This window comes from Mandrillus leucophaeus, unplaced genomic scaffold (genome assembly GCF_000951045.1).
Source record: "Mandrillus leucophaeus isolate KB7577 unplaced genomic scaffold, Mleu.le_1.0 Scaffold13, whole genome shotgun sequence".
Classification (NCBI taxonomy): domain Eukaryota; kingdom Metazoa; phylum Chordata; class Mammalia; order Primates; family Cercopithecidae; genus Mandrillus; species Mandrillus leucophaeus.
In genome coordinates this window covers 2665387-2678735 of record NW_012101254.1, presented here as the reverse complement: position 1 = coordinate 2678735, position 13349 = coordinate 2665387, and the positions used below count along the sequence as shown (strand labels likewise).

At 37.3% G+C, this 13349-nt stretch overlaps 1 protein-coding gene across 1 annotated transcript in view; it reads left to right on the top strand.

Moving 5' to 3' along the window:
• The window catches only part of WDR43 (WD repeat domain 43), a 98591-nt gene that overhangs the window by 75318 nt on the left and 9924 nt on the right, over nucleotides 1-13349 (top strand). Inside the window, exons 11-15 of the mRNA XM_011972726.1 lie at nucleotides 327-458; nucleotides 2621-2752; nucleotides 9615-9701; nucleotides 11007-11038; nucleotides 12663-12726. Of these exons, the coding sequence (XP_011828116.1) occupies nucleotides 327-458; nucleotides 2621-2752; nucleotides 9615-9701; nucleotides 11007-11038; nucleotides 12663-12726 (447 nt within the window). The remainder of the gene's footprint in view (nucleotides 1-326; nucleotides 459-2620; nucleotides 2753-9614; nucleotides 9702-11006; nucleotides 11039-12662; nucleotides 12727-13349) is intronic.

Sequence of the window (13349 nt, the reverse complement as noted above, 5' to 3'; positions counted from 1 at the left end):
GCCAGTCGAATTTAGTAGTGGGGGCTTGTATACCAATGTTAGTGACACTAAATATTAATAAGTTCTGATAACCTACTACCATCGGGCCAGTAGAATTTTACTCTTATGTGGTATTGTAAGCTTTAAATTCACAGTCTTTCAGATTGTCACCTAAAAAGTTTGTCAACATTCAATTTAAAATATATCTTAAATTAATATCATATTAAATTAATTATATTGCATTTTTCCAAGAGAGGAGCCCTTTTAAAAGCTGTTTTCTCATTGAGGATACGTAAGGACTAAGGTATGATTTCCTTTTTCACATTTTGGCTATTCCTGTTGAACAGGTGAGGACACCAGTGATGAATTCTGAAGCAAAAGTTCTGGTCCCTGGGATTCCTGGTCATCATGCAGCTATCAAGCCCGCTCCTCCACAAACCGAGCAAGTAGAGAGCAAGAGGAAATCAGGGGGAAATGAGGTAATGCAACCACTTTGACCATATATTTGAGTTTGTGATTTAAAATTACTGGGAAATTATGGCCGGGCGTGGTGGCTTACGCCTGTAATCCCAGCACTTTGGGAGGCCGAGGCGGGCGGATCACGAGGTCAGGAGATCAAGACCATCCTGGCTAACACGGCGAAACCCTGTCTCTACTAAAAAATACAAAAAATTAGCCGAGCATGGTGACTGGTGCCTGCAGTCCCAGCTACTCAGGAGGCTGAGGCAGGAGAATGGCGTCAACCCGGAAGGTGGAGCTTGCAGTGAGCTGAGATGGCGCCACTGCACTCCAGCCTGGGCGACAGAGCACGACTCCGTCTCAAAAAAAAAAAAAAAAAGAAAAAAAAATTACTGGCAAATTCTAATAAGTGTGTTGGATAGAGCCAAAGTTAAATCTGTAGAAATTTACTGAGATTTCTGCTGTTATGCTCTTTATGCTCTCTTTTATCTTCACCATCATAGGTTTCAAAATTCTAGATTGTCATCTTTGTTTAACAGAGAAGATGGAACCTTTAGTAACTAGAGAGGGTGCTGTTTTGACCATTAGTTAGTATGTAGCTAGGTAACATAAATGGAATAAGTCAAGCCAGGACTTGCTGTGATGACTATCATTGGGTTTCGCATGTTGCTGAGTTTCAGTGATGCCTCTTTTCTCTTGGCTGTCTGAGCAATCCTGGCTAACTTAGTACCAGTTGGTCTCTAAAAGTAATAGTCATTATAACTACGTAAGTGTGTATGATTTTCATTTTTTTCTCAGTTCCCAAAATCCTTTGTGGTTACTGTACCTGTCTGTGCAGAGTTGTTTTTTATCTTCCATTCACATTCTTCCCCTTACATAAGGAATCTGGAATTCTAACTTTTATTCTTACAGAAATACTGTGTTTGTTTAGCTGATTTTACTTTAATTTTTATTCTTTTGTTTTTCTTTGTCCACTTCGAAGGATAATTTAACTGATTTTAAATGTGTTTATTGGGTGGTGCGGTGGGGATAACATAGCTTCATAAAACATGTTCATAATGTGTTCATAAAAGTTATTCCTCAGTTACGTGATAGCTGACTTTAAAAATAAAGTACCAACTTTCTTTGGCCCGGCCTAGTTTCAACTTCTTAATTTCCCCATGTCCTTTTTAATATTTTTTGTGTTAGGATAAACCAAGCACACCTGTTTTGCTCTGTTAGTCATAGAACACATTTCTTTTTGACTTAGTTACCAAGAGGCTGACAGAACATGTAAGACTTGATTTGGTCAGGAATCAGTTCTATACAGTTGAGGGTGTTTGTTGTTGTTTTTGTTTGTTTTTTGGAGATGGAGTCTCGTTCTGTCACCCAGACTGGGGTGCAGTGGTTTGATCTCAGCTCACTGCAACCTCTGCCTCCTGGGCTCAAGTAATCCTCCCACCTCAGCCTCTCGAGTGGCTGGGACCATAGGTGCATGGCTTATTGTTTTGTAGAGACAGGGTTTTGCCATGTTGCCCAGGCTGGTCTTGAACACCTGGGCTCAAGTGTTCCGCCTGCCTCAGTCTCCCAGAGTGCTGGGATTATAGGTGAGAGCCACCACACCGAGACCACAGTTGAGTTTTTGTATAGCAAATTGCATCATGTTTATTTACACATAACTGTTAAGTATTTATCAAGGACACTTAGTTGTAGTATAGCATATTCTAGCTAATAATTCATTTGGAGCTCACCGTTAAAAATAGGAAGACATTTTTTACAAATTGTTTTGGGAACATAACGGTCTTTATGCCCTTGTAATAATATTTTGTTTCCTCCTGCAGATCTGAGGGTGACACCAAGGAGTAGTTGTAGTGGGGCAAGCTTCTCTGAGAATAGGTCTTAAGTCTTGGGTTTTAGAATCAGATGCCAGGTCCTTGCCTCTTCTGAAGGATTTTTATGAATGAACATTTTCAAACCATGTGCTTCTTGGGCCGTTGTTTTTTTCACTAGAATCTGGAATCTTGGATTGCAGATGTTTCACCTGTCTCCAACATTGGCATTATGGTAATGAGGTTCTCTTGGAATAAGAATGAGCATATTAGTGTTTTCCAGGGTTGAGGTGTAAATCCTGTTTTTTTTTTTTGTCTCCAAACTTCTTTAAGTCTCCTCTGGTAACACATTAACAATCCTTTCTGTTCTGTAGGTTAGCATTGAAGAACGCCTGGGAGCAATGGATATAGACACACCCAAAAAAGGAAAGGATGACCTCCAGACGAATAGCTTTCCAGTTCTTCTTACCCAGGGCTTAGAGAGTAACGATTTTGAAATGCTAAATGTAAGTATGTGGCAATTTTTAACTAAATTAACGTGGTTAATATTTCTTAGAAAATGATTGACATAGCACATTCACAGCTGTGAGCCATCATGTTACAGAGCCATTTGGAATGTAATGTTTTATGAGTTTAGTCAAACATGTATCACTTGGTGGCATTATACAGACAGTCACCAACCTACAAAGGGATTGCATTGAGTTATTTTGAACCTGGAATGCATTTTCTCATAGAAATACTGTTCTGAATTATTAGGTTATTAGGCTTTAGTTCATAAAAGCCTTTATAAACATAGTGTAGCTGAATGATAATACTCAGCATTCTAGATCACAATTTATATTTTTTTCTGTAGGAAAATGCGTTCCTGAGTTTTTACTCTGGATTCCAGAAACTTATTTCCCCCTGGCCGTGAGAGGGGGCAGTGAGGTGGAACCTTGGCAATGGGTAGGAGGTTTGGGGGAAAATTCAAGAGGGTTGGGGGTTATGTTGTAAAATATGTAGAGGTAAAATTACTAGAAACTTTGTATAAAGGGAGGCATTTTTGATTTCTGTGTAAGTTGGTGACTGCTTGTATGAAGTTACTCAGTTTGATTCTTGTAAATTCTACAGTTTGACAGCATTCTATCTAGAACATTTAAGTGAAAACTGGTTGGATTCAAGTACTGCCTGATCAGATTAAAGCAGTTTACATTTGCTAATGCGTTTATTCTTAATGACTCAGAGCAGTGTTATGATTTCACTGAATGTCAATGTGATTTTAATCCATAACCTATGAGTAGTGTGTCTGATTTTACTTGATCTGTTTTTTTAGGGTACATTGATCCTAAAATTACTTTTAAAATAGTTTGTGAATGTATTGTGGAGGTAGACTTTAGTTTACCATGGCATAGAAACCTGGGTGAAGATTTGGTGAAAAATCTGTAGAAAACAATTGACAGTGTTTTTGAAACGGAATATAACTTAACTGCCCTCATTGCCTACTAATTATGCTTTGAAACCTTCCTCAGTAGGTGCAAATGAATCGAGTACAAATTTTTGCTTTTTCTTATTAAGAAACAGTTCAAAACATTTAGAATAGTACAGTGGACCATCACGAACTCATTACCTAGTTTCAAAAATTATCAATACTAGCCAATCAACTGTTGATTTGTTGATAGTCTCACTTGTCTCCCCAAGTTATGGTGAAGCAAGTCTCAAATGATTACATACATTTTATCCATAAATATGCCCCATTCAACTTAAAACATCCTTTTAAAAAATAACCATAATCCATTGTTGCACCTCAAAAAAGTAATTCTTTAAAAATTGTCAAATATTAGTGTTTATATTTTCCTGATTGTCTCAAAGTTTTTTTTTTAAAAAACTTAAAAGTTTTGCTTTATTTATTTATTTTTGAGACAGTCTTGCTCTGTAGCCCAGGCTGGAGTGCAGTGGCACGATCTCAGCTCACTGCTATCTCTGCATCCCGGGTCCTGGTTCAAGCAATTCTCCTGCCTCAGCTTCCCAAGTTGCTAGGATTATAGGTGCATGACACCATGCCCAGCTAATTTTTGTATTTTTAGTAGAGACGAGGTTTTACCATGTTGGCCAGACTAGTCTTGAACTCCTGACCTCGTGATCCACCTGCCTTGGCCTCTCAAAGTGCTGGGGTTACAGGCATGAGCCACTGTGCCAGCCTATTTTTGCTTTCTTTAAAACAAGATTTCAACAGAGTCTACACTGTGTTTAGTTGGTATGTCCCTTCTGTGTCTTGCAATTTATTTTTTTGGAGAAGTTAGGTTATTTGCGCAGTAGAGAGTTCCATGTTCAGTATTTTGCATACTGCATCATTGTGGTATCATTTAACACATTGCTTTGTCTATCTTATTCTCTATATAGGTTAGATCTAGAAGCTTGACGATCTAGATCTAGATCTGGTTAGATCTATAAGCTAGAAGAGATTCGGTTTAAAATCATTTTTGGCAAGAACATTTCAAAGATGTTAATGTGTAACTTTCATTAAGTGTTATAGGTTGTTGAAAGGAAAAGTAAAATGCTGTTTATGAAAACACTTCTTAAATTGTGTAGGTTACTTAGGTAGAAATAATAGAGAAGTGGTTGAATGATGAAAAATTGTGTGCTTGAAAAGTATAGAGCATAAAGTACACATGCCCCCCTGCTTTTTTTTTTTTTAATGAGACAAGGGTCTCACTCTGTCACCTAGGCTGGAAGGGCAGTGGTGCAATTGTAGCTCACTACATGAAATCCTGGGCTCAAGTGATCCTCCCACCTCAGCCTCCCGAGTATCTGGGACTGCAGGCACGCACTACCGTAGCCAGTTAATTTTTAACATTTTTTTGATAGAGACAGGGTCTGCTGTGTTGCTTAGGTTGGTTTCAAAGTCTTGTTCTCAAGTAATCCTCCTGCCTTAGCCTCACAAAGTGCTGGCATAAAATAACCCTTTCAGAAAATTTTTATTCTGTTGATTGATTGATGGATTGTCACCCAGGCTGGAGTGCAGTGGTGCGATTTTAGCTCACTGCAACCTCTACCTCCCAGGTTCAAGTGATTCTCCTGCCTCAGCCTCCTAAGTAGCTGAGATTATGGGTGTGCGCCACCACACCCGGCTAATTTTGTATTTTTAGTAGAGACGAGGCTTCACCACATTTGCCAGGATGGTCTCAAACTCCTGATCTCAGGTCACCTGCCCCTCTTGGCCTCCCAGAATGCTGGGATTACAGGCGTGAGCCACCGCTCCCAGCCAAGTAAACCCTTTTTTAAAAAAGAAAAGAATGGATGTTCTTATAATGTATTACCTAGGAGATTATGCATTTGTACATTCTGTACTCTAATAAAGAAAGAGGGAAGTAACATTTTTCCTTCTAAAAAAGTTTTCCCCCCTTCTCAAAAGCTGCCTTATGAGGATACATAGTTATGATGATATTAAAAATAAGAACAAAAGAAGAATGTGAACAGTGATAGGGGTACAACATGGGTGCTTCCAAGAGGTTAATACTGTCTGTCATAGAAAACCTGGCATTAACATCAATGGCATTTGAAAGGTGGAATTGTAACTCAATGAATTAGTCTGTAGCTTATGCAAAAAGAGAAGCGTATTTATGTAATTCATGGCACCCATAGGAGATATTTTTAAATATTTTAAAAAGCATTTAAGTTAAATATTTTTTTAAAGTTCCATTTATAGTAGTACCAAAAAATACCTAGGGTATATCTAAAACAGATAACTGTCTCTACACTGAAAATTATAACAGTTGAGAGAAGTTAATGAAGACTTAAGTAAATAGAGGTCTAAGTCCTGTTCATGGGTTAGAATATTCTGTATTTTAAGGGTCAAGAATTCTCCCCAAATTTGTCTATATATTTAATCCATTCTCAATTAAAAGTCCAGCAGTCCTTGTCAGCCACTTTAATAGAAATTGACAAACCTATCCTAAAATTTATGTGGAAATGCAAAGGACATGGAATAACCAAAGAAATGGTAAAATAAAGAACAAGTTGGAGGAATCACCCAGTTGATTTCAAAATAAAGCTATAGTAGTCAAGATAGTTTAATATTGGTGAAAAAATAAATATAGATTAAGGGGCCAAAACAGAGTCCAGAAATAGACCACATACAACTGGAAAAAATGGATCTCAGTTTTATCTCAGCTTCACAAAATCAATGCAAAATAGACCATAGACTTGACTATAAAACCTAAAACTACAAAACTTCTAGGAAAAAACAGGAGAACATCTTTGTGAACAGGAGTGGAGAAAGATTTCTTAGATATAGCACAAAATGCATGAAATGTTAAAGAAAAAAAATTGGTCATTTGAACCTTATCAAAATTAGAAGCTTCTGTTCTTGGAAAAACAGTGTTAGGAGTATAACAAAGCAAGCTGAGGGCTGGTAACAAAATATTAGCAACTCCAGTTAGACAAAGGATTTGAATCTGAACTCAAAAGCAATTGGTAAGGGTTTGAACAGACACTTCACAATAGAATTCAAATGGCCAATAAGCACGTGTAAAGGTATTATGCATTATTAATTATCACAGAAAGGCAAATTAAAACCACAATGAAATAAAGCTTGCATACACCCCTTGTAGGTTGATAAAAATGAGACAGACAGACAATAATACCATCTGTTGGTGAGGATGTAGAGCAGCTGAAGTTCAAATATGTTGTGTTGCTGGTGGAAATGTAAATGGCATAACTACTTTGGAAAACAGTTTATTAAAAATTGAGGATATATCCACCATATGATGCAGCCATTCTGCTGTTAGATATTTACCAAGAGAGTAACACACATACGTTCATACAAAGACTTGCTCGTGAATGTTCTTTGTAATGGCCCCAAACTGGAAAGAACACATATGTCCTTTAACAGGTGAATGGAGAAACAAATTGTTTATCTAGCAATATAAGTACTGTGTTGTTAATAGACCAGTAGTATGCATGAATCTCAAACTAAGGCTGTGAGAAAGAAGCCAGGCAAAAAGTAATATGAATTCCCATTTATATAAAAATTCTGGAAAAGCAGACCAATATATAGTTCATTAGCTGCCTGGAATGGGCGTGGAAGGAGGGATACATTTAAAGGGACCCAAGGAGACCCGAGGGTGATAACAGTGTTTATTTTTATCATAGTATTTGTTTCATGGGTAAAGAGTATGTCAAACTGATCAAGTAGTACACTTTAAATATGTGGTGTTTATTATGCTTCATGTGTACTGCAGTAAAGTTGTAAAAGAAAAATCTTGTCTTCAACACCACCTTTTTAGTAGTTGTAACTATGGCTTGTAGGTTTGTTTCTTTACATATATCCTTGCAGAAATGAATGAGGCTGACCTCTCTGTTTATTATCATTTCACTTAGTTTGGGATAACGTATTTTTATTTGCTTATTTTAAATTAGAAAATCATTACTATAGAGCCTTGGTCTTTAGTGGGCATGGAAGTATCTAAGAGCTTGTTAAAAATTCTTGTGCCCTACAGTTTGGGATAACTTCTAAATAGCTAGGCCATACTTTTTTGTCTGCACCATTCTGGTTTATACCTCTCATCTTGGTATAATTAATAGTGACTCCTTCCATTCACAGAAGTGTCCCAGTTTGGACAAGAAATTATATGATCATTCTCTATTTAGAGCACTTGTGGTTTTCACAAACCTCCTGTCTTTGAACCTTCCATTATGTTTCAGTCCTTTCTGGTTTCTCGGTATACATAATGGAGAACAAGTTCAGGGTTCTTTAGGGTTGTATTCATTGACCTGATGCGCTGCCACTCTATTTGGCCATTTAAGACAATGAAGCCTGGTGGTCTGGGTAACCATCTTGTGAAAATTGGAGACCTTTACAAGAGCATGTTGTAGATCAAAAGATAATTTGTAGACTAGTTCATGCAGAATGTTTCCTATAGCCTCTAGATCATTGGAACTTTGTGCTGTTATTTATAATGAAGAGATGGTTTGAGGAGTATTTAGTGTCATCAAGCACCTCTTGAATTGTTAAAGTTAATATCAGCATAGTTTGTTTTGAATCTTGTATTCTGGTTATTTGAAAATGAAAATTTAGGTTAAGATGATTAAATCAGTATAGTCTATCCCTCAGTTCTTCAGTAATGATGTATAAAATGTTTTATTTCTTTTGCATAAGAAACAAACTATATAATTGTGTCAGTGATAGTTTTTAAATAGTACTTGATGGTTTTAGAAGGGCTTAGTGTAAAGATAGCTTTACAAGCAAATTAAATCCATAGGGAATTCTGAAAAAATATTTTAGGAACTGTTAAAGTAGGTTGGAAACCAGGCATGGTGGCTCATGCCTGTAATCCTTATATTTTGGGAGTCTGAGGCAGGAGCTTTGCTTGAGCCCAGGAGTTTGAGACCAGCCTGGGCAACATAATGAAACCCCAGCCCTACAAAATAAAAATTTAAAAACTAGCTAGGCATAGTGGTGTGCCTAGCTACTCAAGAGGCCGAGGCAGGAGGATCCCTTGAGCCTGGGAGGTCGAAGCTGCAGTGAGCTGTGATCATGTCAGTGCACTCCAGCCCAGACAGCAGAATGAGGACCCTGTTTCAAATAAATACATTAATAGGTTGGAAACTAACTTTCTCTATTTTTGCCTTTCGGTGCCACTGCTGTTTGTATTCTGAGCACATTTATAGCAACAACCATCACCAAAAAATACATACACCATTAGAAAGACTCTCTGGGACTAAACTCTTTCAAAAGGACCCTAATTTTCACCTTCTACTTCTATAAAGCATGTGGGGCTTGAAGAAGGTGAACAACCTGCCCCAGAAGATGTGCTTCTAAGGGGCAGGACCAGAACTGATCTGCTCTGTGTCCTTTGCTGTAACCCAGTGTGGAGACTGGGTCTCTACCATAGACGTACCCTTAAAGGATTTTGATTCAAGCTCTCATTATGTCATCTTTTGATTGGCGTAAAATTTTACCAAAAAATTGACACCTAATTTAAAAGGATTTCTTGCTTTCTGAGTAATTTTACTGTTTTGCTCACTCTAGGAGGGGATACAGCTCAAATTTCATAAAATGGAGGTTTGGGAACATCTCTAAAGTGGCGTATGTCTGTACTCAAATGTCTAGAGATGTTTTAATAAAACACAAAGAAGTAAAATTACTTCAGTAATGAAGTAAATTTACTGATACCCAAAGACTGTGCTTGTCTGTTAACCACAGGACATAATATAACATACTTCATTCAGTCCCTCCAACCTTTATTTTTGCTGAATTCTGTTTGTAGTTTATTGCCTTGGTCTTAAATGATGTAAAGAATTCATTTTTACAGATTTTTTTTTTTTTTTCCTGTAGTGTCCTTGGTTTGTGAGTATGCTCATCTTAATAATCCTTTTATTTTCTCACAGAAAGTACTTCAAACTAGGAATGTAAACCTTATAAAGAAGACTGTATTAAGGATGCCCTTGCATACTGTTATTCCATTGTTACAAGAGGTAACTGACTGCTTTTTTCCTTTTAGCATCCTAATGCCATGAGTTAAATGGAAAATTCAGTAGTTAGAGAAATGGATTTGTAATACGTCAGGACAGATGGCATTTAGAGTGAATAATGGATGAAATAAAGTACTTTAGACAAAAAAAAGTGAAATGATTAATTCCTGGGGCAGTGAAAGGAAATGTCATTGGCAGTTTTACCTTTATTTTGCTAATGGCTGTTGTTTGTCTGTTTACCTGGAGGCACTTGGAACTTGTGGCACAGAATGCTGTTTGTACGGGATATTATCTACATGGGAATAATTGTTGTAAACACCCCAACATAAAGCTCCCAAATTCTCGTTTTGGTTTTTCCCATTATGTCCTGTGAGGTACCTTAACCTAACACTGAAACCGTTTTTATATGTGTTGATTTTCTTAATCACAGATGGGTTGTTAATCTCTGTGACTGGCAATATGGAATTGGAGGTGGGAGGACTGCTTGAGCCCAGGAGTTTAAGACTGTAATGCGCTATAATTGTACCTCTGAATAGTCACTACACTCTAGCCTGGGCAACATAGCAAGACCCCCTCACTTTTTTTTTTTTTTAAAGTATGCATAATTTCACTGAAACTTGCCCTACAAGAGTGGGTATAAATTTTAAAAAATTAGGCCTAAAAATAGAGTGTATTCTTTGTAATTAGAAATTATACTTGGATTCCATTTGTCTAACATGCTGCTGAAGTATTTTGCAAGTATAGTTATAGTATTAACATGTGGACTGGTGTACTGTTATTGGTGGGGAAAACTGTGTACCTAAAAAAGCAGTGTCTTGTATAGAAAAGGGTGATCATATGTTTTTGTAATACTACCTACTATAAAAATTTGCCTAACCTTGATTTTTTTCTTTGTATTTTAAAAATTGAGATATAATTCACATAGCATAAAATTTAACTCTTTTAAAGTATACATTTTAGTGTTTTTCAGTATGTTTGCAAGTTATGCAGTTGTCACCCCAAAAAGAAATCCTGTATCTATTAGCAGTCACTCTCCATTCTTCCTTCTCCCAGTTCCTGGCAATCACTAAGCTATTTTCTGCCTGTGGATTTGCCAGTTCTGGACATTCCTTCATATAAGTCCTATCCTAGACTTTTATCAGCTAATTACTCTGATTTTGGGAATGTCTTCGTAGACTATATTATGCTGGTTTAAAATAGATTACTTATTAGAATAATAATTTCACAATATTGTCATTGTGTCATAGGAATTGACAGCATTGGTTGCGTCTGAAGTGCTGTTGTTAATAGTGTTTTTTTCTCCCTTAGCTTACAAAGAGGTTACAAGGACATCCTAATAGGTAAGATTAAACAGGTGACTTAAAAACAGTGTTGTCTGACAGCATGAAATTAAATATTAGGTGGTTCTGATTTCTAACTAATAAAACATTTTTTTTTTTTCTTTTTTTCTTTTTTGAGACGGAGTCTCGCTCTGTCGCCCAGGCTGGAGTGCAGTGGTGTGATCGGCTCACTGCAAGCTCTGCCTCCCGGGTTCATGCAGTTCTTCTGCCTCAGCCTCCCGAGTAGCTGGGACTACAGGTGCCCGGCACCGCTCCCGGCTAATTTTTTGTATTTTTAGTAGAGACAGGGTTTCACTGTGTTAGCCAGGATGGTCTCGATCTCCTGACCTCGTGATCCGCCCGCCTCGGCCTCACAAGTGCTGGGATTACAGGTGTGAGCCACCGCGCCTGGCCAGTAAAACTCTTTAAATGTCACGTATTAACCCCTTGTCACCTCCCTTATTTTAAGTTGAATGATTCTTATTCTTAGCGTTTTATTATAGTTTTCTTTTGGAGAATGCCTAAATAGATATTTTAGCTTTATTAGCAGGTCATTTAAATGATTAGTCTTATTTTATTTAATAACTTAGTGTTGATGTCACAAAATAGCTGCTTATAGTACCTGCCGAACCTCTGATAGCTGCTTAAGACTCTGTAAAAATATATTTTAGCTAAAAGACTAAATATTGTGTCTTTTTTCTTGATAATCTGATCAAACATTTAAATAAGATGACATCTTAAAGATCCTAAGCTTATAGTATATTATCATCAGTATCTAGATAGTAAAATATGTAGGTTTTCTTATAAAAAATTTTTTTCTCATGGGCTGCATAACCCTTCTGAGCTCACAAAGGAGGAAAACTAAATAATTCATTAATTGTGACTGTTTTTTGCACACTTTTGGTCTGTATTTGCCTTTTAATGTTAATAGAGGACTGCTGTTCTTGACAGAATAGGTTTTTATGTTTATCGTTAACATAAAATGCAAAACCAGTTGAACTCAATTTAGATGAAGATTACTGCCCTCATATCAGTTAATTATGAAGCAAAGCATGGGTTTTATTTATTTATTTATTTATTTATTTTTTGAGACAGAGTCTTTCTCTGTCACCTAGCCTAGAGTGCAGTGGCGCGATCTCGGCTCACTGCAAGCTCTGCCTCCTAGGTTCATGCCATTCTCCTGCCTCAGCCTCCTAAGTAGCTGGGACTACAGGCACCTGCCACCATGCCCGGCTAATTTTTTTGTGTTTTTAGTAGAGACGGGGTTTCATCATGTTAGCCAGGATGGTCTTGATCGCCTGACCTTGTGATCCGCCCACCTTGGCTTCCCAAAGTGCTGGGATTACAGGCATGAGCCACCGCGCCCGACCTTATTCTTAAACTGTTATAGAGGAAGGGGTTTTTGTCCTGTTCTCTGATGTGGCCCCCAATTCCTGCCCAAGATCTATGACACAGATCTCAGATAATCTGAAAGAGAAAACGGAAAGTGATATATACACAGTGATAATATTTATTATAGTCATCTTCACAGAGCAACATTTATAGATCTTCACTTGTCTGTCTGGGTTTTTGTAATAGCTCAGTTGAATTTACTTTTGAATTTGTGAACATCAGTTTACTTGGGTTTTGTTTTGTTTTTCCCCAGTGCTGTGCTAATGGTTCAGTGGCTAAAATGTGTGTTAACAGTTCATGCATCATACCTGTCCACGGTGAGTCTTTTCAGCTTTAGTTGCCGAGTATGAATAGTTTGGCTTTGATAAGGATTGTAAACTTTGACAAGTATGGCTGAACAAAACCATCCTTTCCCCATCTGTCCTTCAGCCGTTAGATGCTTCCTTTAGAGATTTTGTTTTACTCCAGGTGCAATGACATGAGCCCTTTCATGATGTCACTGCTGTGGCCTTTTATAAATTGGCCTCTCCCTGCCCCCCGCCCCTCCCGATTTAAAAATTAGCATGTATTCTATAGAGATCTTTACAAATACAGAAAGGAGAAAAGTTGTATAATGGCGTACTAGGATTTAGATGTTTTTCTATACACACACACACACACACACACACACATACACGGCAAGTTTTAAATGTTTTTATACATGCTAACATGTCTGTCCTGCCTTGCCCCAGAAGGATAAACTGTAGTTAATGGTAACAGTAACATAAATAAATATTTACTACCTGACAATTTGCTGGTGCTTCTGTCAGCTCTTGATTGCCTATGCAAATAGAAGAGGGAAAGCAACACCAGAAAAAAAAAAATTTGTATTCATAATATGAGTTGGGTTCTTTGCCACATCATTACATCTGTTATATTTTAAGCTGGAAATGAAAGTATT